This window comes from Polypterus senegalus, chromosome 14 (genome assembly GCF_016835505.1).
Source record: "Polypterus senegalus isolate Bchr_013 chromosome 14, ASM1683550v1, whole genome shotgun sequence".
Taxonomy (NCBI): Eukaryota; Metazoa; Chordata; class Cladistia; order Polypteriformes; family Polypteridae; genus Polypterus; species Polypterus senegalus.
In genome coordinates this window covers 15,542,173-15,566,652 of record NC_053167.1, presented here as the reverse complement: position 1 = coordinate 15,566,652, position 24,480 = coordinate 15,542,173, and the positions used below count along the sequence as shown (strand labels likewise).

General features: G+C 39.3%; 1 protein-coding gene and 1 pseudogene across 2 annotated transcripts; both read right to left on the bottom strand.

Moving 5' to 3' along the window:
- Positions 1–8,563: 8,563 nt before the first annotated feature.
- LOC120515181 lies at positions 8,564–11,281 on the bottom strand (annotated as a pseudogene).
- A 26-nt stretch (positions 11,282–11,307) lies between these two features.
- Positions 11,308–23,716, bottom strand: LOC120515040 (1,25-dihydroxyvitamin D(3) 24-hydroxylase, mitochondrial). Of its 2 annotated transcripts, none has more exons than XM_039735745.1 (12): positions 23,469–23,716; positions 23,147–23,337; positions 22,767–22,860; positions 22,469–22,565; positions 22,082–22,173; positions 20,073–20,184; positions 17,713–17,858; positions 15,357–15,523; positions 14,826–14,904; positions 13,231–13,428; positions 12,715–12,828; positions 11,308–11,947 (listed from the first exon to the last, which is right to left on the bottom strand). In XM_039735745.1, exons 1-12 carry the CDS (start codon positions 23,679–23,681, stop codon positions 11,900–11,902), a joined length of 1,551 nt encoding a protein of 516 aa, XP_039591679.1. In that variant the 5' UTR covers positions 23,682–23,716; the 3' UTR covers positions 11,308–11,899. The 2 variants fall into 2 exon arrangements, with proteins under 2 accessions (XP_039591679.1, XP_039591678.1); XM_039735744.1 differs by lacking the exon at positions 11,308–11,947 and adding an exon at positions 12,324–12,591 and having other exon boundaries at positions 12,653–12,828.
- Between the last annotated feature and the right edge of the window lie 764 nt (positions 23,717–24,480).

The window sequence follows — 24,480 nt, the reverse complement described above, 5'->3', positions numbered from 1 at the left end:
TGTCTTGGGAGTTGGTGTGGACCACTGCCCAGATCTAATGCCTAAAAGCTGGTCTAAGCAAATCCCCCAAAGGAATGCTAGAGAGCCATCCTGGAAGAGATTGTACTTGAGAAAGAACAATGAAGACAACTGGTGGAGGTCACCAAGCCAGTCTTCAGTCTTCCAAGCCTCTTGGAAGCAGAAAGGACATTCGGCTGTGTCCTGTTCAAAGGTACAAGTGCCTATCTGATTAAGGTGACATCTACATGGCTCCAAGGGAGTTTTGAGCAACCTGGAGGTACCTACCTGCATGGATGGCTAGTGCTCCTGAAGTCTTCCAGGGTTTGCCTTTACCAGGACCTCTGAACTCTTAGATGGATAAGTTTCAGTCAGTAACAGAGTGGAGACAATGGCTGAAGAGAGGTGGAGGAAGATAAGAGAATGAGGAGGAATGTAGGAAGGTTGCAGACTACTCTACATGGCATAGTCAGAATTTATTTCTTCTTTTTTCTTTTTTGTGACCTGTGTCCCTGTACCTCCCTGATCACCATTTTTCCACTTACAATGAACTCTGTTACTGTAGTGTGGCCTTTGGCGTGTCATTCTGAGTTTAGAGTCTGCTCAGACAGTTTGATTCTTTTAAGAAATATGTTAGGATCTTATTTGTAAGTTTCAGTTCAATCATAAACACTACAGTTGTAGGATTTCTTTACATCAAGCTAATTGGTCTAGCTTTAACACATAATAATTGTCATTTGATTATTAATTTCCTGGAAGGAGGGATGCAGTATGTAAGACTGGGCCTTTAAATATCTGATCCCATGGGTATCAGCATAGGTAGTCTCCTCATCTTTGCTCTTGTACCCCTCTTCTTCTCACGGTGCAATAATGGCTCTCCCTTCTTTGATAATTCCAAAAAATTGGGAAGTATGCTGACAATATGACAAGTGAGGGTCACATCACTAACTATAATGGCACCTGCTACTAGAGAGATGTATAGCACCTGGTTGAACAGTGTGCTGTTAATAATCTAGATCTCAACAATATCAAAACAGTGGAACTGGTGATTAACCTCTTCAGACATCCTCTTCACTACATGCCAACTATGGGTATTTGTGGGTAGGCTGTTTCCATGACAGACTATTTTAAGTATAGACTGATTTTTTTTCTTCACTATCTAAGAAAACTCAGCATTTGTTGGTCTATCCTAATGAAGGTTTATTACACCATTATCAAAATTGTTTTGGCCTTTTCTATTACTGTCTGTTTCTGTTCTAAATCCTCCCTGATTATGACCAGGATACAGCTGGTGTTTCAATCTACTGAGAAGATCTTTGGCTGCAAGGAATATTACTGCACTCCACTCACCCCAGCAGCCATTTACTAACCAGACAACTATCCCAGAGATGTTACTGGCCCATTGCCACTCAGACTGCACACCATCTCCATAGCTTCTTTCCTGGAGCCATTCAGCTCCTTAATGAACTCACTCAGATGTAACCCCCTCCCTTTTCTTCTTTTGTTATTTTGTGCTACACATGATCCTCTTCCTGTAATCATGGCACACCATTGGTGCTAATTCTTGTTGTTGTCTGGTGTTCTTATTGTCTGGTATGTTATGTTATAGCATCAATGCCAAGACCAGTTCCCGTAAGACTGTCATATTGGCACTAAAGTGTTCTGAATCAAGAGTGTCCTTAAGAGTCACACTTTGTAAATTAGTAGAACTCTTGTCTTATGACATTAAAGTTAACGTTCTCTACAGGTGAAGCTTTATGAAAACATTTTGTTGAGAATAATATAAACAGCAGAGGAGAGGATGGTGTGATGGCACAGTTCCTCATGGATCCAGAATTCTTGGTTCTCCTTTTCTGTGGCGTTCTCCCTGTGACTTTGGGAGCTTTTATCAGGTAACTTTAGTGTTGCTCTCACATCCCGAAAATATACAACTGGGTTACTTGCCCTGCTTGGATGCATACATGCCTAGTGCCCAAAGCTGGCAGGAGGGCTTCAGCTCCTTACTATCCTGAACTAGATTAAGTGGGATTGAAAATAATGTTATTCAGTAATATGATAAATGCCTCACAATTTTTATGTTGTGTAAATTTAATTAAAATAATAATTACTACCTTTTTCATGCAATATTATAAAAATGAAAAATATTTGGGCAGCATGGTAGCACAGTGGTAGCACTGCTGCCTCACAGTAAGGAGACCTGGGTTCGCTTCCTGGGTCCTCCCTGCGTGGAGTTTGCATGTTCTTTCTTTTTCTGCGTGGGTTTCCTCCAGGTGCTCCAGCTTCCACCCACAGTATAAAATTATTGCAGGTTAGGTGCTTTGGCGATCCTAAATTGCCCCTAGTGTGTGTGTATGTGTGTCCTGCAGTAGGCTGGTGCCCTGCGTAGGGTTTGTTCCTGTCTTGTGTGCTGGGATTGACTCCAGCAGACCCCCACGACCCTGTGTTAGGATACAGCAGGTTGGAAACTGACTGACTGACTGAACAATATTTTCAATCTTTACAATTATTGACAGTGCAATATTTTAAAGTCCATTCATTCCCTTTTAAAACAACTACATATTCAAGTCAAGTCAAGTCAAGTAGAGCTTTATTGTCATCTTAGCAATATACTTACAGTACTTACAGTGGGACGAAATATAGTCCTCCAGGGTCAAAAGGTGCAATACACAAGATATATATATATATATATATATATATATATATATATATATATATATATATATATATATATATCCATCCATCCATCCATCCTCTTCCGCTTATCCAAGGTTGTGTCGAGGGGGTAGCAGCTTAAGTAGAGAAGCCCAGACTTCCCTCTCCCCGCCACTTCTTCCAGCTCTTCCGGAGAATCCCCAAGGCGTTCCCAGGCCAGCCGGGAGACATAGTCCCTCCAGCGTGTCCTGGGTCTTCCCCGGGGCCTCCTCCCGGTTGGACGTGCCCGGAACACCTCACCAGGGAGGCGTCCAGGAGGCATCCTGATCAGATGCCCGAGCCACCTCATCTGACTCCTCTCGATGCGGAGGAGCAGCGGCTCTACTCTGAGCCCCTCCGGATGACTGAGCTCCTCACCCTATCTTTAAGGGAAAGCCCAGACACCCTGCGAGGAAACTCATTTCAGCTGCTTGTATTCGCGATCTCGTTCTTTCGGTCACTACCCATAGCTCATGACCATAGGTGAGGGTAGGAGCGTAGATCGACTGGTAAATTGAGAGCTTTGCCTTACGGCTCAGCTCTTTTTCACCACGACAGACCGATGCAGAGCCGCATCACTGCGGATGCCGCACCGATCCGCCTGTCAATCTCACGATCCATTCTTCCCTCACTCGTGAACAAGACCCGAGATACTTGAACTCCTCCACTTGGGGCAGGATCTCCCCCCAACCCTGAGAGGGCACTCCACCCTTTTCTGGCTGAGGACCATGGTCTCGGATTTGGAGGTGCTGATTCTCATCCCAGCCGCTTCACACTCAGCTGCGAACCGCTCCAGAGAGAGCTGAAGATCACGGCCTGATGAAGCAAACAGGACAACATCATCTGCAAAAAGCAGTGACCCAATCCTGAGTCCACCAAACCGACCCCTTCAACACCCTGGCTGCGCTAGAAATTCTGTCCATAAAAGTTATGAACAGAATCGGTGACAAAGGGCAGCCCTGGCGGAGTCCAACTCTCACTGGAAACGGGCTCGACTTACTGCCGCAATGCGGACCAAGCTCTGACACGGTTGTACAGGGACCGAACAGCTCTTATCAGGGGTCCGTACCCCATACTCCCGAGCACCCCCACAGGATTCCCGAGGGACACGGTCAAACGCCTTTTCCAAGTCCACAAAACACATGTAGACTGGTTGGGCAAACTCCCATGCACCCTCCAGGATCCTGCTAAGGGTGAAGAGCTGGTCCACTGTTCCGACCAGAAAACCACACTGTTCCTCCTGAATCCGAGGTTCGACTATCCGACGGACCCTCCTCTCCAGAACCCCGAATAGACTTTTCCAGGGAGGCTGAGGAGTGTGATCCCTCTATAGTTGGAACACACCCTCCGTCCCCTTTTAAAGAGGGGACCACCACCCCGTCTGCCAATCCAGAGGCACTGTCCCGATGTCCATGCGATGTTGCAGAGGCGTGTCAACCAAGACAGTCCTACAACATCCAGAGCCTTAAGGAACTCCGGCGATCTCATCCACCCCGGGCCCTGCCACCAAGGAGTTTTTGACCACCTCGGTGACTTCAGTCCCAGAGATGGGAGAGCCCACCTCAGAGTCCCCAGGCTCTGCTTCCTCATTGGAAGGCATGTTAGTGGGATTGAGGAGGTCTTCGAAGTACTCCCCCCACCGACCACAACGTCCCGAGTCGAGGTCAGCAGCACACCATCCCCACCATATACAGTGTTGACACTGCACTGCTTCCCCCTCCTGAGACGCCGGACGGTGGACCAGAATCTCCTCGAAGCCGTCCAAAGTCGTTCTCCATGGCCTCTCCAAACTCCTCCCATGCCCGAGTTTTTGCCTCAGCAACAACCGAAGCCGCATTCCGCTTGGCCTGCCGGTACCTATCAGCTGCCTCCAGAGACCCACAGGACAAAAAAGTCCTATAGGACTCCTTCTTCAGCTTGACGGCATCCCTCACCGCCGGTGTCCACCAACGGGTTTGGGGATTGCCGCCGACAGGCACCACCACCTTGCGGCCACAGCTCGGTCAGCCGCCTCAACAATAGAGGCACGGAACATGGCCCATTCGGACTCAATGTCCCCCACCTCCCTCGGGGCGTGGTAGAAGTTCTGCCGAAGGTGGGAGTTGATGCTACTTCTGACAGGGGACTCTGCCAACACGTTTGGGTCTACCAGGTCTGACCGGCATCTTCCCCACCATCGAAGCCAACTCACCACCAGGTGGTGATCAGTTGACAGCTCCGCCTCTCTTCACCCGAGTGTCCAAGACATATGGCCGCAAGTCCGACGACACAACCACAAAGTCGATCATCGACCTGAGGCCTAGGGTGTCCTGGTGCCAAGTGCACATATGAACACCCTTATGCTTGAACATGGTGTTTGTTATGGACAATCCGTGGCGAGCACAGAAGTCCAATAACAAAACACCGCTCGGGTTCAGATCGGGGGGGCCATTCCTCCCAATCAAGCCCTTCCAGGTCTCACTGTGGGCATTGAAGTCTCCCAGCAAAACGAGGGAATCCCCAGAAGGTATGCCCTCTAGCACCCCCTCCAGAGACTCCAAACAGGGTGGATACTCCAACCTGCTGTTCGCATATGCACAAACAACAGTCAGGACCCTTCCCCCACCGAGGCGGAGGGAGGCCACCCTCTCGCCCACCGGGTAAACCCCAAGGCTCCAAGTCGGGGCAATAAGTATGCCCACACCTGCTCGGCCTCTCACGGGGCAACTCCAGAGTGGTAGAGAGTCCAGCCCCTCTCAAGGAGATTGGTTCCAGAGTCCAAGCTGTGCGTCGAGGTGAGTCCGACTATATCTAGCCGGATCCTCTCGACCTCGCGCACTAGCTCAGGTTCCTTCCCTTCAGAGAGGTGACATTCCACGTCCCAAGAGCCAGTTTCTGTAGCCGAGAATCAGGATCAGGATTTTTTTCTTTATCATAGTTATTTATATATATATATATATATATATATATATATATATATATATATATATATATATATATATATATATATGTATATTTTATAAATAACTATGATAAAGAAAAAAAATAAAAAAAATGAAGAATATATGTACAGTATTATGTAATGTTATGTAATCCAGAGAGTGTATGGAGTTAAGAGTCCCGTGTGGAGGAGGTCAGCGTGGTGTTCATATTGCCTTTGTTTTACATTGATTAATGATCAATTCAAATAAAGTCAACTACTACTATTGTTTGTTCATTATAAATTACAGAAACAGACTTTAAAATTCCATGTTGAAAATATTCCAATGTAAGATGGACTTTTAAAGTGTTTTTTCCTGCTATTTGGATGAAAACTAGTTAATATAATGCAAAAAGGCAGAGTAGTATTTAGGATTACTCTTATTTGTATGAATCACCGATTATAGGCAATATAAGAAAAAAATCATGACACTGTGATATTTTGAACATGCCCTGGGCCTGTACTTCCGCTTTCCTCCTTGGTTCCTCATCATTTCATATTTCTTCCGTCCTCTCTTTTTTTCTTCTTTAGTCTTTCTAGGCATCAAATTGTTGCTTTCTGCTCTCACAGAGTGGAGCATCACTTGTTTGTCCAGTGACATGTTCTCCTCATTGAGCTGAGCCATTCAGTTGTTTCTATAGCCAGGATTAATGAAGAGCAAGACAATTTTTGCTCTGAAAGCCTTTTCTGTTTTTGTTTTGATTTTCTCCCCCTGTGTCAACTTTTACATCCAAGAGAATTCCATTTGGGCGGTAAATTGAAAGCTTTGTTAGGCCGTCTTGAATTCCATGCTATGCGACTTTTGCTTTTGTCTTCTGGGTTTTGTTATTCTTACAAGTGTTCTCGTTTTTCTTGTACTATCTCATAAGGTTAAAATACAGTAGTAGTATAAAATTGCATATACTTTGTATTTCAATCTTTAATTATCCCTTTTTCCCAGTCCTGTTTGCAGCAGGTCCTAAGTGACTGGTAATAAGAAGACAGAACATATTTTTCCAGTGCTGGCAGTAAAAAACAGCATACAGTTTGAAGTTTAATTATTTGTCAATAAAGCACCCAGAGGTTTGGCACCACACTATATCTCAGGCCTCCTTCATCCTTACTCCACCATTTGGCCTTTGAAATCATCTTATCAAAAACTTCTGTCCATTCCACAGTCTCAACTGAAGTTCAAGGGTGATTGTGCTTTTTCTGTGTCTGCTACTGTTCGCTGGAATTGTCTTTCCGTTTACCCTCAGTTTTTAAATACTATTGATATCTTTAAATCTCAATAAAAATCATGTCTTTTCTCATTGCAAAATGGAGATGTTTAAAGGTCATATCATCATATTTTTTATTATATCCTTTTAATGGTTTGTTAAAAATTTGTCAATGTATTTATTTTTTATATTTTCATATGTTTAACATATTTATTGATTTTATTCTAAAGTTTTATCCTGTGCTTTACACATAACAGATTGATTGATTTCTTTGATAGGGTTAAGCATTTCTAATGCTGCTTCTGTGGATGTGGCATGTCCTCTTTTTGGAGTTTAGCCTATAAACACTGCGCATAAATAAAGTTATAAACAGCACTGATACCGTATGTGACTGAGCTCAGATTTTATTTTGCAGTGCTAGTGACTAGGAACACACACCTTTAAATTTAATTGTATATAAACGTGGAAAAGTGGCTACTGAAAATTACAGCTGCATTGATAATAAAATGACACCACATTTACACAACGCAGAATATTTCTTGGTTAAATGAACTTTGGTAGGAGTGCATTGCTAAATTATTAACTATAAAAAAACAGTGATACGCTAGAGGACTCCATGGCCTATGAATCCTGGAGTTTAACCCTGTTTTGTAATATGTCCATTCATAAAAACAAGCAACGGCAGTGAGAGAAATCCACATGTACGTTATTTATCGTTCTCCTGCTGAAATTTGAAAGGGACATGCAAAAAATTGGAAAAAAGGAAATTAGATGTTTTTTACACCAGGTGTTCATGGATTAAAAAGTAGTAGTTGTGCATTAGTCATAAACAGCAGGATTTGCAATAAAATTTCCTTAAGTTTCCAGCAAAACTACATGACCAATTAGATAGGAACTGTTTGAGGCTGTTGGGTCAGCAGGGACCAAATACCTAAAGAATGTTTCCAATACAATTTTGAATTAACTCTCCTGTTACGTTCGTTTCTCAGGAACAGCAATGATGTTCCAGGGTCAATTTGACTCGGGGCAGGTTTAATTGTCCAAAAGTGTCAGAAACCGAAAAATCCCATTTAACATTGTTTATATCATTATTAACTCCATTACTAACCATTTCAATCAATATTTAGTGCAATAGTGTTCTTAATCATCATGGTTCAATGAGGATAATTCACTCGTTTTTCATACAAAATGCATTTTAAAACTTTTTTTTTAATCCACACTGGAAAAACCTACATATAAAATGAAATATTTTTACATGACATTGTTTTTTTTTTTAAATTTAGTTTAATATTTTAAATTTTTTTCTTTTCATGGAGTGATGTTGATAAATTAACACGAGACACCTCTTCTGTTCAGGGTCAGATTGACCTGCTGACTTAAAATCAAGACAAAAGGATTTGTATTGAAAGTAAACTTTATTTAAGCACTGTTTTTGAAGCAGAAATGAACAAAACAATAAAATAAGAGATTAGCAATATGAACACGGTGCATGTGTATGTGTGTCTGTGAGTCTCCACAGCACACAAGTGACGTGTCATCACGTTGTGATAGTAAACACTATGCAATGTTTAAAACCAGATATATACAAAAATTGTTTGGTGGAAATGAGCAAGGTGCATGTGTGTGCATCTACACAGCACATGAGGGACATGTCATCACAGTGTGCTTTGTGCAAATTAATTTTGTACATTTCACACAGGTCATACTCGTCTTGACATCATCCAATGTCTTGCAGACCTGGCACCTCTTCCTCTTCCTTTTTTCCCCCAGCAGCAACCTATAAAGTAGAGGACAATGATTACTTTGTTTTTTGATGATCCCAAAACACACATACACACACACACTTACCACACGCACTGGTGTACTAGATGAAGTCCTCTCCTGGATCTCCCTCATTGTAGCTGCAGTAGCTGGGGTCCATGGCGTGTGCTGCCTCCGTTGTATATGCGGTACCACAAGCGCCTTCCCCAGCTCCTCAAGGAAGATGTGCCTCTTATACAGCATTGACACATTCCATTCAGGAAAGATCTCCATCCAAATGACAAATTTGTTGTAGGCTGATACATCAATCATGTTGTAAAAGATGACAGCTTGCTGCTGTAGGATTCCATACCTTTGTCCAAGTTGTCTCCCCTTCCTTTGGTGGCATTGTAGTCTAGGGTCACAGTTGGTTTCTGGTCCTCTCGTGTGCTCATTTCAGCATTTTTGTGCAAAATGCTCATGAGTACAACATTTTTGCTCTTTTTGGGGCAGTAAGACACTAGGGCTGTGGTGTCTCTGAAGGCAAACATGGGAGACTCAAGGGCCCTGTTTTTGGTTACCAGCACCTCAGCAAGGAGTTCAGCCCTGTTCTTTTGGACCGTTCCAACCATCGTGAGCTTTCTCTTTAGAAGCTCTTGACCCAAGTTGTAGCTTGTGAAAAAATTGCCACCATGAGACTGTGTCCCATATCAAGCACAACCTTCGCACCCTGATTCTTCTCTGAGACTCCTCCAACTGGCATTCCAGTGTAAACCTGCATGTTCAATGTATAGCTGGTGTTTGCATCACATGCTGCACAGATTGTTATGCTGTATTTAGCTGGTTTGGAAGGCATATATTGCCTAAATGTGCAGTGACCTCTGAATGCCACTAGCCTTTCTTCCACTGTGACATTAGGACCTGGGTTATAGAGTAGTGGAAATTGCTCTACCCACTTGTCCCATACTGTCCTAATAGCTGCCAGCTTGTCTCCCTCCCATCTGACAGCCCTTGTCTCTCGATTATCAAATCGGATTACTCTGAAGAAAATATGAAAAGTCTCCAGAGACATTGTGGCACAAAATATAGCCCTACTTGTCTCTGCATCCCACAGACTGGCTGTTGATTTATCCTTTGACTTATAGATCCCAGCCAGGATGAGGACCCCCAAATATGCATGTAAATGTATTTTATTCAGCTCCTTCCACTTCTCCCCCAAAACAAGCCTTTCCTCTTCTTTGTCTTGTCTTTGCACAATGACTTGTCTTGTTTGTGTTTTATTTTAAACTTTAATTTTAAATTTTCATTTTAATTCTATTTTTAATTTAATTGTAATTTTTTATTTGCACTTCATGTTGTTACACTGTGGACCCTGAGTTTCACAATTTCGTCTGTTTGTATACTTGTATATGGTGGAGATGACAAAGTTCGCTTTGACTTTGATTAGTCATTTTGAGAATGATATTCTGTATTGAGTTGGGTATGACCAGCTCAAAAGTTGACTTGATGTCTGTCACACGAGTCACTGCCATCCTAGCTGGCCATGGCACTGTCTTCATTATGTTATCTGCAGAAAGTTTTGCCTGACGTATATTTGGGGATGAAGACCACTGTATTTCACTATTTATTAATGTGAATGTCTTGCTTGGAGGAATATGAATAGCAGTTTCCTCATTTGGTTCATAATCAAATTCATCAGACTCAGAATTGACCTCAAGATGGTCTTCATCTTCAGACACATCCTCCTCTATTTCATTGTCATGATCAAAGATGAGTCCCAGAGCTTCCAGGGCTGTCAACCTTATTACTTCTGCTGCTCATTTTGTAAAGCTCTGACAGAGAGCATATCACATGTAGCTGCAGAGTGTAATGTTGGCAGGACTCCATTGCAGAGAACCTTTATAGGTTTTGCTTTTCCCCTGCTGAGTGTCCACTCAATGTGATGGAGTTTGCTGACTGGAATAGAAAAAGTTCCAGAACAGAAAAGTCATAACACCTTCATTCTTGCACTTTACAGATGAGGTCAATAGAATAGGGAGACAGCGTGTATGTGTGTGTGCGCGCATGACTGATTGCAGTGAAATATGTCTCATACTTGCAAAGAAAGAAATAGTATTTGACACTTCTGACCCCTTTAATCTCCACTTTGACTGCCGGGTCACATTGACCCGAACAGCATCTATTCAATATAAACATGTGCAGGGGCTGCAAATATGTGAAATGAACCATTTTCATTTAATATGTTGATTACACTTAACCAAGCAAAAGAAGTTTCATGCTGGAAAAACATTAACTATTTTTTAACTTTAAAATTGGTCAATTTGACCCACAACATAACAGGAGGATTAATAATTGTCTGTAGGCAAGAAGGGGCTTCTTCTACCTGGTTGTCAACAGGTGTACCTAATAAAGTCTCATATCTTTTAGGAGACGTTTTTAGCATGTGCTGATTTAGCAGCCTCAATTTACTTCCTAGCACAGTTAGTCTTGATGATGGTTGTATATTTTTCTGTGAGTTCCTGGTTTCCTTCAACATTTTAAAGCCAGGCATGTCAGGCCAATTTGAAACTCTAAGCTGGTTTTGTGTATTTAGGTGTGGGCAAATACAAGAGTGTGCCCTGCAAAGGGCTTGTGTACCATCCAAGGTTGGATTCTGACAGTTATGCCATGATAGGCTCTGGCTGGCTATGATCATGTATTGAAATAAGCGGACTAAGGAAATGTATAAATAAAAATCATTTATTACACTGAAGGGAACATCAGTATAAACATACATATTTACAGAATCTACTAAATCTATGAAACTTAAAATATGTTACAACAAAAACATTAAATGGTAAAAATAGAATATTTAAGACAATAAAGACTTTACATATATACATATATTTCATTGATTAAAATATTTCAAAAGTGCAGCTGCTGTTAGAATCTTAGGAACAGTTAACCTTCACTGAAAAGACAAAAACTGATCAGTGGTTGGTAATTTTAGCTTAGATGCTTCCTTCTAGGCTTTAGTTCAAGGGCTTTCGATGATTCACTATGTAAGCAGATTGCTTAATGGTGGAAAGTCATCCTGTGAATCCAATTTTAAGTTGTTACAATAAATTTCACCTCTGCATATTTTTGGTTGCTACATCAACTTAAAAGAATGACATTTCTCTTTCCTTACACGTGCCTCCAGTAATAAACTCTTCTTTTAACATTCCACGGCAATGAGTTTGCAGATTCACACACTCATCTGTGTCCAGATGTGAAGTTAAGAGCTGCTGGTTTGTGGCCCACAGTGTATAACTATTTGCTGAAATCTGCAGTTTCAAAACACACTGGGTTGAGAAGATGGTGCTGCTCTTGAATTTTCATCCTATTAATATAAAGCAATCATGTGAAATTTATTGTCATAAGATTACATTTCGAAAATGCTCTTATATACATTTCCTCTTCATACTTTAGTCACCTCATTGAAATTGACATACCAATGGGTCGAACATCCATCCATCCATTATCCAACCCGCTATATCCCAACTACAGGGTCACGGGGTCTGCTGGAGCCAATCCCAGCCAACACAGGGCACAAGGCAGGAAACAAACCCTGGGCAGGGCGCCAACCCACCACAGGGCAAACACACACACACACACACCAAGCACACACTACTGACAATTCTGGATCACCAATGCAGCTAACCTGCATGTCTTTGGACTGTGGGAGGAAACCCACGCAGACACGGGGAGAACATGCAAACTCCACGCAGGGAGGACCTGGGATGCGAACCCTGGTCTCCTAACCTGCAAGTCTTTGAAGACAAAGGGAGATTCTGAACACTCCTCACAGACAGGAAATGTGGGATTCAAAACAAGGATGATGGCTTTTTGGTGCAGTAACACTAACCACTGTTACCACCCCCTAACACAGATTCACAGAGTTACCCATCAGTCACTGAAGAGCTAGCATAAAGAATGCTGTTAAACTGCCATGCATTAATATTCTTGCTGATATTTCAATACGCAAGTCAGACCAGAATCCAACATCTGTTGCATACCCTCACTGATGCAGAAATACTTCATTCCACATGCACTTCATTAGGTAATCAAAGTTTGTGCCTTCTTTGTATTCATACTAGTAATACTCACACAATGTCTCCTTTTAAAAGCAACTGGTAGTTCTCTGTTTGGCACGAGGATTCCTGAGTGGACTGTGTCCACTGGTTCATTGTCAGTTAACTCGATTTTAAAATCTTTCACAATCTGAAAAAGAAACAGTACAACTTGTTTTGTTCTCTATGCTACAGAGTTTTAGAGCTAACTTTAATGTCAGTGTGAAATGTTCTTGTTTACATTTACAATACTAAGTGTACTATTTTATGAAGGATTTAAGAACAGTTCCGAAAGACTGATTTTTTTCAGTCTCTGCATTTACAAATGCATTTTAAACATCCAGTGTATCCTGCTTAAACAAGAAGATTAAAGCTTTTAAAGCAAAAATGATGCAAAAGCAAACACATTCCAGATGGAAAGCCAATTGACTGCACATCATACAGATGCAGCTTCACAAATCTCTCAAAAAGGGGCTTATACAAAATAGCAAGTAAATATCACAGAAACATACCAGGATTCTAACAAAAGGATTTATTTCTGTGTGAGACTCACCCAGCAGAGGGCCAGCTGTAGCTGAAGTTCAGCCAGTCGCCTGCCGATGCACATTCTCTTTCCAATCCCAAAAGGCACGTGTGCAAAAGGATTAATACAATGCCTCTGCTGCAACCAGCGCTCTGGCTTGAACTGCATGCTGTCATTAAAGCTTTCTTCACTGCATCCCAAAGCATGGCTATTTATCATTAAAACCGTCTGCAAAAGAAAGGCACAGAAGTCAGGAGCTTAGGGTATTTGATGATGATGCAGGTCATTCAAATGATCTGTCATTTTATTTCAACCATGTAATAACTACTAATACCAACAGTATTTCTTGTACAGAGGTCCAAAGCTTAAAATTAGAGATTTTAATTATATTACAACTTAGAGATCAGAAAGAAGTGAAATAATGGATCCTGGACTTTGACAGAGAGACCACAAACAGTCTGCATTGGAAACAACAACTCCACTACCATAATGTTAAGCACTGGTGCTTCCCTGGGCAGTGTAATCAGCACACTTCTATACACTCTGCTGACAAATGGTACAACTATGTACAGATCTAACACCATCATTAGGTTTGCAGATGACACAAAGGTGACGAGTTTCATTGCGAATGGGGATAAGTCAGCTTACAGAATGGATATATGTCGACTGGCGGATTCGTGCAAGTTCAATAGTCTGTCTCTTAATGTGGGCAAGACCAAAGAGGGAATTGTGGGCTTGGAGTTGGAATTGGTCAAGAGCAACAAATTGTGTGCACCTGGCAGATGACTTTACTTGGTCAATTAACACCACCTCCATAGCCGAGAAGGTGCAACAGCATCTCCACTCCCTTTGGCTTGTGAAGAATGCAAGCCTACCCCTCTCTGTGCTTTGTCACATTCTACAGGGGTACCATCGAGAGCATTCTGACCAGCTGTGTCACTGTCTGGTTTGGGCACTGCAATCTCTCGGACCATAAAGTCCTACAGTGGGTAGTGCACACAGCAGAAAAGATCATTGGGATCTCTCTGACCTCCATTAATAACATCCTTTAAAGTTTTTCCATTCACAAAGCCTACAGCATTGTAAAGGGCCACTCCCAACTCTCAAACGGTCTCTGTTCCACGTACAGTACATCTAGCAGAAGGTACTGTAGCATCTAAACAATTCTGCCACGTTCTGCAATAGATTCTAAAGCGTTAGATGTCCTGACTCTGCCCCCCAACTTAGATCTGCTCCAAGTAGCTTATTTATATGCAGTACAATTGTTACTACTGTTTTTTTTTATTATTAGTTGTTATTTATTATTACTATGCATTTCAAATTATTACTCTCTTTTCATGTACCTATTATTTATTTGCCAATTTACAGTATATTATAGTTGTTTATCTGTCTTGCACTTGTCCTGTTTATGTATATGTTACATCGTGGACCTGGGGATCACTATTTCTTGCCAATGTATGTTGCAATACTGTGTAAGAACTTCATGACAATAAAGCCACTTGACACAACTTGATAAAGAGTAAATATTTTTTGAATCTTGATAATATGATGGGGTTCATACCAAGGCTATAAAAGTGTTTTCGTCTATCTAAATCTAATACTCACTGTTACATTTAAATCCTTACCCCTTTAGGAAGCATATAATCTCCAAGCACTGTGTCTTTGTCAAGGGTTCTGCTTGTAAATGGAACTGATGGCGTTAACCTAAAGCAAAGGAAATTAAAACTGTTATTTTAAAAACTCACTGCATACATTGACAATTGCAAGAATAAAAAAATAAACATTAATTTGAACCGTGTAAACAAATTTCATATTCATGGTAAATCATTTCTATCTGAAAACCCTGTTAGTTACAAATTATGACACCCGAATGCAAAAATATACTCCTTACTGCCTTACACACTGTTAAATACAAATGTGTACGCTAGCAGATTAAGAATTGTCCATTTTCTTCATGATTATGACTAAACAGAGGATTACTCTCTAATAATTTATAGTATAAGAAACAGCTAAATGAATGCAAATTGGAATTAAAATTGCTTACATTTTAAATATATTTTGCTTTCATTATAATTCAGAACTATAGGATTAAAATGTAATTGCAACAGCTTAGTGTGAATCCTAAAATAAGAACACAAACGGAGTAAGTCACATGCCTCATTGACTCTTTGAGACAGGCCTTAAGATATGGCATCCTCCTGATATCATCTGCATTTGGAACCTGTTTTACTGGCAACACATTTTGGATTTCCTTGTAAAGCTTCTCTTGCACATTGGGGTTACGGGCCATATTCAGAATAACCCAAAGAAAGCTGTTTGCAGTCTAGAAAAAGTAAATGAAAACAAATTTTAAGTAATGAGAAGAGAAACATACTTTATGTAATCTTAGCGTTAATTATATAATTGTCTTTGTTATATAAAAAAAACAGTTAAGAATCATAAGTCATAAGAATAACAGAGGCATCTATGTTAATTACATTCTTCCTGTTATTAAAAGTAATGGTTAAAGTTTATGCTTTACTATGTATCTGGCTATATCACCTGACAGTTCTAAATTTAGAATTTGCGAAAACTGGACATTTTAAGAGTGCACAAAAAATAAAATTGGTGGATGTCTTCTAAACAGCTTCCTCAATTAGCAAAAGCACTTTCAGATAATAACAGCACAAAAATATATACTTATACACAACAGGCAAGAACAATGATATGGTAAATTGAGGAGTCACATTATAAAGTGGTTTTAGAAGTTGTAAATCATTGACGGCACCATATAAAAGAATGGCTTAATGATCCATCCACTTTCTAAGCTACTCCACCTCGATCACAGTATGAGCTGAAGCCTAACTCAGCAAACATAGGATGTAAGTTTTGAACAATCCCAGGAGAAAGCACAAGTCCATCGCAGATTGAACACACACACACACACACACACACACACACACACATAGTGGGACACAGTGGTGCAGTGCTTACTACTGCTATCTCACAGGACCAGTGCCTCAGGCTTAAAACATGCAGTGGTTTGTTGTCTGCATGGACCATAAGCATTCTTCCCGTGTCTGTGAGGAGTTCCAACTAGGTATTCCAGTGTTCCTTGCACACCCTGAAATAAGTGTACATTGGGTAAACTGGTGGTTCTAAATTGGTCGAACTATGTGTTTATACATGAATAGGTCTAATCACCTCACCAGGGCGGTTTCCTTTACGATTTGACCTCCACAACTCTAAATTTGATTATGAGGTTTGAGAATGTACCTGTATTTTTTTTAAGTCTAACTCATCAGTTTAAATTTGTGGACTTCTGTTCTTTAAACATGTTTAAACAAATAGTACATATGAAACAGATTTTAGTAATGTAATATCTTTAAACTATGAATTGAAAGGCTATTAATAAAAAGGGCAATTAATAAAAAGTCCAAAAAGTGTACAACAAATAGTTCTGTTTAGAGATGTGCAAAATAGCCAGACTTTGTTTTTATTAGGAAGATTTAAAAATGGTAAAATAAGCACACTACTGAATTAGATTTACTTCAAAGTTGGTATGACAGCACAAACTTTACCAGTAGCACATTTTGAATTAACATAAATTGCCTACTATATGCTTTCAACTTCGCTTTGAATACAATTGTATAAAAGATACTGCTTAAGTGGTAGCTTCTATTTATTATATAGGCAGTGCCTGCAGTGTTAACTTCGTTTATAAAATGTGTCCTCTATAGAATACATTGAAAGTCCATTGCAGTACTCTACATCAGAGGGAAAAATGACAAACCTAATATGGCCAAACAACTCCTGTTAGGATACATGAAATTGCTGGAGGCAAAAAGGAATGGTCAGATCTGGATGGGGAGCATGCACTGGCACAGAACATTGCCACACCCACCACATGACGAAACAGCTTAGGATCCTAGTTGGCCACCACCCAAGTAGACATATGGTCCAGTCCCATCCTTTGAAAAGGACCGTTTATCTGCTGCAGCCAGGTAATTACGTAGGTGTCCCCTTGGCCTGGTCCAGCTGCTCTGGTCCTTAACAATGAGGGTCCTGTGAGCTGGATCACCCTCGGGGGAATTACGCCACATGGCCGTAGTGCTGTAGCTGATGGTCCCTCCCAATGCAGGTAATGTGTCTCATTTGGGACTCTGAGCAACTGCTCATTTCACACAAAGTCAACATTGCAAATGTATGCTATATTTAAAATGAGGCAGGATTTTTCTTTACTACAGATTCAGCACATATTAGTTTTATTTCAAAGGGATAAATATACGTTGAATTATGTGCGCCTCATCATCTCTCTGTATAAGACATATATAATATTATTTACGGTATGTGTGTGTTTTGTGCCTTGCATAGGAACAGACTATATAATATAAAAAAATGCAAAGTATATACAATACGTGTATGCTCCCAGAAGCACTAGTCTTGAGATTCTAAGTACAGAACACAAGCTTTGGTATTTAATGTTCCTTTGATTACATTTCCTACAACAAAACCTCATATTCATAAGAGTACCGTTTCAACTCCGCCAATCTGAAGCTCTGTGGTTGTGGCATATAGCTCTTTCCTAGACAAATCACTGTGCTTGAAAATGTCACAAAGGAAGTCTTCTTCTGGCTTCTCAGAATGTGTGCTCAGCCTCTTGTCAATATAAAGTTTTGCTGTAAATTTCAGAGAAAAAAATAAAAAGAATAACTTTAAGTATCTGGGATCAATTCAATAATCAATCCATCCAATTCAGTAATTTATTTGGATAATTTTCTTAAACCATTTGGAAAATAAGCACAAGCTTCCATAGAGAAACAGCAAAAAACCCTGTCTCCCTAACAGTAGAAAAATATGTCACACATTAAACAGAAGAAATAAGAAAAAAAAAGAGGGTGCTGTAATATGCATATGTATGCATGTATTGCTACAGGATGTTAAATAAAATGTAATAAGAAATTTAGTATTTTAATATATTATCAGTTTTATCAATATTCTCAGAAATTAATTAGCTCATTAATTTTTAGAGGGGTTTTCTTCCTTTTTAATCCTTCCAAACAATATAAATATAAATCAAGCATCATTATACTTTTCTTCAGAGCAATGAGGCATGTTTATATATGTAAATAAAGCATATTTTTCTACTTTTTTGTTCCTGTTTTACATTCATAAATACACATAGGTGCTCAAAATCTCTTTTGAGAGAAAAGCATTATACTACAATACACTGAACTGAATCAAAGTACAATTTTTTTCTTGACATGACAGCACTGTGATTTATATATATATATATATATATATAAATATAAAACTAGGAATAATTATTTCCTTCTACTAAGACAAGGAATTAAATCAATACAAATGTTAATACTTGAATTGCTTCTATAACTATCAGCCACAAAAAACTTTGTGTCCAGTTCAAATTGTTTAAAATATTTTTGAAAAGAAGTGCTGTTCCCCCAAAAACTGTATCTTATTCTAAAAGAAACAATTCCCCACTGGACATGGATATTTATTTTATTGCATGAAATTCAGCATTTTTCTTAATTTGTTAAAAAAAATCAAATTTACATTGTTCATCTGTTTCCTTACATGAATAACACATAAAAATAAAAAGATGAAGGTGTAATATGTAGTGTAGGTGTTGGTCAAGTGAGTCAGCTATTACAAGTATTACTGGTTAAAAAGTACAAGGAGTTTAATTTACAAAAAATATTTCTCAAGAAATTATGTTAATCTTCAAGTTTAGCACCATTTAAAATAAAAAAAAAAAACACACAATTTATAAACAAATCAAAACCAAACCATTTTACCCATACTATAGTGGCCATCTGTTATGAACAATTGAAGAGGTCAAACAGACAAATGCTAGCATTACAACTATACTTTGACATCTCTTCAAGTCCACTTTTTTTTCATGTTATGAGAATAGAAAGGCATCATGTCCTACACACTAGCAGCAATAAACCAAAGCACGTGTCTGATGAAAGTGAAGTGACCTTAGGTCAACACTCTGTTAAACTCACCACTGGCTCCAGCAAATATTTGACTCTACTTCCTCACTGCAGGTCATACAGTTTACTACAGCCTAACTGAGATTAACTGCTAATGATAAATTCTCAGTTCACTGAAATGGCATCAAGTTCACATTCTTTTCAACTAAAGATATGAACTGTGCAACTCTAACACCACTAGGGTCCAATATGATACTTATCATTCATTACATGATGTGAATTTTATTCACAATAAAGCCACAAGAGAAAGAGTCAAGAAATAACACTGCCTCACTACTTGTAAGGAGCACAAGCCATCTGCTCTGCATTCAAGTCAGAGCGTTGTTACAGTACTTTAGTAATTCATGTAGTTCATTAGCAGCGTTACATTCCAGTAATGCAACTGGCTAATTTAAAATGGTCACCTTTGAATAAAATTACACACATGTACATTTTAGATGTCAATCTATAGAAAACAATGTAGACAAAACAAGATCTTGCAACACAAAAATCAGATTTCTAAGGATAAAAACATCTATAATTAAATTAAAAAAAAATTATAGTAGTAAATAAGGTTGTTGTTTTACTTTGAAAAGTGATCAGATTTGTAACATCTGATGCTCTCCCTTCAAAGCCACATATTAAACAAGAAAATGTTCACATAATACGTGAACACTTTAGCTTTTGGAGACAAAACTCTGAATGTCACACCTTCCTCTGTGTAAACATTCAAATCAAACCTGGAGGTGGGTGCACATTTTCTCATTTAAATTTATACCTACACTTGCTACAAAAGATTCCATAAAAAAAATAAATAAATAAAAGACGACTTTTTCCACAGATGGAAACACATTGCAAATCAAAAGCAGAACATTTACACCGCTTTTATTACTGTACCTGTCTGAAAAATATGATCCCATGCATTTGTGTGATCCTGCCACGTTTTTGTGTTTAAGCTTCTATGAATTCCCACAGGTGTCACCATCATTTTTCCAAAAGTGCTCATCATCTAGGAAAAAATATCAATACAGTAATGACAAAGTTTAAATATCATTATCTACATTAAATCATACTATTACTATGTAACATCCATCCAGCCATTGTCTAACCCGCTGAATCCAAATACAGGGTCACGGGGGTCTGCCGGTGCCAATCCCAGCCAACACAGGGCACAAGGCAGGAACCAATCCTGGGCAGGGTGCCAACCCACCGCAGTACTATGTAACAATCTGCACAATATATTAGTTCAGAGCACACACAAATAGATTGTGAAATTCTTAATTGTTACCTACAGTATAACATTTGTGGCATACAATTTGTAACAGTTCAAATAGTACAGAATCATTTAATAGCAAAGTCCATAAATTTGCCTGGAGTGGGGTTATCTTAAAGAGGAAAGCACTCTGTACAATTCTCATTTACACTTGAGATAAACTTAATCAAGGTCAAGCAGAAATGTTGATTGATTGACTTAATTTGTGTACTCATTAAAAGCCACTGCACATTGTTTTACAAATTCAGAAAAGAAATATTTGATAAGACAATTAAACACTGATGCTTAAATAATGCATTTCACAAAAAAGTGGTTTATTCCGTCTCATCGATAATTTTTTGTTCATATTACCCAAATACCAATTTTAATAAAGTGGTGACATTCGCTTTTCTAAAAACCCAGCAGTTTTAAAATGAGACACCTTTAGTCTGATAAACTGAATGAGCCTCCAACCAAAGTTCCTTTGTGACTGAACTGCACCAAGTCCTTTTATCTATATTATGCTGTTGAGAATTTGTTCTCACATAATAATAATGATACATTTTATTTATATAGCACCTTATCACTTTGTGCAACTCTTTGTCCTCTTCACATTAGTACTTTTAATTAACCAATTTTTATCATGCACACTTTTTTCTCAAAAATGAAAACAGAAGAGGACAGCAAAATTAAGAAGTTTGTTCCACCATTACTGCTGCATAGATATTTTAACAATTGGAAATTCCTTTGAATAAAGTTAGACAATTAACTTAGAACACTAGTAGATAAATATATCTATTATTTGTTATTTTACAATGCATAAAAATTCATGAATTCCAAGTATAGTATTTACCCATTATTCAAATAAGTGACATATATCAGTATGCTACAGGTGGATTAGTATTTCCATTTCACTGCATTTCAGGTCAGTGTTTAAATAATGTTATGTACAGTTTGCAGGTTCTCTTTGTGCTCATACTGTTGGTGTTTACTCCTGGAAATTAGTGCTCTTCTCACAGTAAATATGTACTATTGAATAAACTATCCATTTTCTAATCCGCTGAATCCGAACACAGGGTCATGGGGGTCTGCTGGAGCCAATCCCAGCCAACACAGGGCACAAGGCAGGAACCAATCCCGGGCAGGGTGCCAACCCACCACAGGACACACACACACCAAGGCCAATTTAGAATCGCCAATCCACCTAACCTGCATATCTTTGGATTGTGGGAGGAAACCGGAGCGCCCGGAGGAAACCCACGCAGACAACATGCAAACTCCACGCAGGGAGGACCCGGGAAGCGAACCCGGGTCTCCTAACTGCGAGGCAGCAGCGCTACCACTGCGACACATTTGTGTCTGTGTGATACACAACTATGCAACAGCCACAGGATTAGACATAAGGAGCAAATACTCATTTGAAGTTCACCACAGGATTAGACATAAGGAGCAAATACTCATTTGAAGTTCACCAAGACAATAAAGGAAGACTAAGAATCACGTCAGGATTCATGCTCCACTTTAACTCTGTCAATGAAATCGTACTTATATTAATCTCATTACATTGCAATTAACCTACACTACCATCTGTTTACATATTATTCTGTTCAAATTGTATTTACTGCATGGGAATCAATATTGTACTTCTACATACCGTTTTTACAGACTTTATGAAATTCAATGCCTCTTCATTTACATTTTCTTGCAGAAGCCCAAATCTCTTGTCATAAAGCACCAGGCTGATCGCTACAAGAAAAACAGAACTTTTTCATGTTTTCTTATTGAGGCTAATCTATAGTATGGGACTGAACATTACCCTCAGCCTTTAAAGTACAATCATATTTGTTTTAATTAATTAAAAGCAATGCAATAATGTATTTGCAGTTGAACATGGGCAATCAAATATGGTAATTAAGTCTATATCAGATAGGCTAATTTTTTTTTTATCTCAAATTAATAACTTTTACCAAAGATTGTATAACATCTGTTGTGTACCATTTCCCTTTAATGTTACAAGGCAAACTTTTAAGATACTACTTACTTTCAAAAGACCACTTATTTAATTCTCCATATAGTCCTTCTATTTTTCCTTCTTTGTCACTTTTAGCTTCCAGTCTTTCAACAAAATCGGCCATAACCTGGAAAAATGTATACTTGTGAAACTGCAGCTATTTCTAGAGACAGAAGCAACTTAAGTTAGTTTACTGGGTATTAAGGAACACTTGACAAAACTGAGGAGAGCTACCGATACCACTAACATTATTCAGTGCTACTCATGATTTAAAATAAATTACTTGAGAAAACTCTTTTTATATTTCTTTTTCGATCAAACATAGTACCTGGTTTATTTTCCCATCCAGTTTTTCCACTTCACTGGGCTTCATTAATTTTTGCTGAAAAGCACTTCTGACTCTTTGCCAATCTTTTCCTTCCCTGCTCAAAAAGAACATAAATCAATTCACAGTGAGATATACAACTTAAAGATTTTAAAAATGAAGTGAAAATATTCTAGAGTTTTTAAAGTACATCAACACAGTGTTAACAATGTAATTTGCAAAAAAATCAGCAATATCTACAATTCCTCTAGCCTGTCGACTTCTTTGCGTTATTGGCCGAATGATGAAATCATTGGACTCCCGCTGGTTGCCGACTTTATGGCTGACTCACGTGTGTATCTGAGGCAGGGGGGAGACAAGAGAGAGCAAACAGGATTACTCACAGAATAAGCAGCCCGTAGGCTTCATTGCGGAAGTCTCGGTACGCTTTCCAGGGTTTGATTTCCAGCCTCTGCGGGTAGTTGCTCTCCTTCCTGAAGAGCGCTTCCAAAAAGCAGGGTGCGTTGATGTGCACCGATTCGAAGGAACCCAACTTCATTCGAAAGATCTTACCAAACTTCTTATGATAATCGATCTAAAAGAGAGCGGGCGGATAGTGTTACACGAAAAGGAGTGCTCAGTCAAGTTATGTTATAGTGCGGCTACGTTTTGCAGCAAGGATGCTGCACGCCCGCTATACTACACAGCGGGTGTGGCTGTATTTACCAGTAATTCGTGTTGCCTTCGCAAACCACCTTTACAAAGCAGCTCCAGCAAACTGCCCACTATTGGCCAGCTAGGGGGACCCGGAATAGGGGCCGCTTCGCGAGACTCTAGAGCACAAGCAGAGGACCGCTCATGACAAGGCTCCACGCGAACAGGATTTTTCCTAATGAGTTGCTGAAATTTCGAGCCTCCCCTTCGCAAGTGTGAAGTCATTCTGTCGACCTAAGGAATGTGTTAAGCATCCTTGCCACCTCGAGCATCCGCATTATATAGAGCCGTGATGTTTGTTACAAATTAACCGACGACCAATCAGCAACAAAAACAGGTGGTGTGGCGGCCAAGCCCTCCGTGTAGCTTGGTACCTAACTCGAGGCGGAGAACTGGGTCACTGGGTTCATGTAACCAGCGGTCCTGCCGGGGAGGGGCAGGCGCCGCGCCCAAGGACGGAAACTAGTTTTAGGGGCTTGTGATGTTGAAACACGTGCAAGCTGATACTGATGATAGACTTCATGATCTTTCTGAGTAGAGTTTACTTTTCACTAAATATGCTAGTTTATGCGGCAGCGTTTTACTTCTGATGAATACCTGAATTATTATTATTATTATTATTATTATTATTATTATGCAAACCTACTTCAAAATCAACCAGACTCTTTCTCATTGAAATACAGTATAATTTAAAAGAACGATTAGCAAATTTGTCAATGCCAGGAGTATTTACTAAAATAAATAATTTATATAAATATATAAATAAATTAACACATTTATAGTTAATCACAATATATTATACTTTATAATATAAAAAAATTAAACTTGTACAGATATTCCTATCGGACAAAAGTTTACATTATCAATATAAATGCAAAAGAACGAAATAACTTATTTTGAATATTTTAACATGATAAGTAGGTTTAAACGTTTTATGCAAACTCTTCAGAAATCAGAAACCTGAATGCTTACAATATTACTTTCTACCCCGTCACTAATTTGAAGAATTAATTTAATTTTAAAG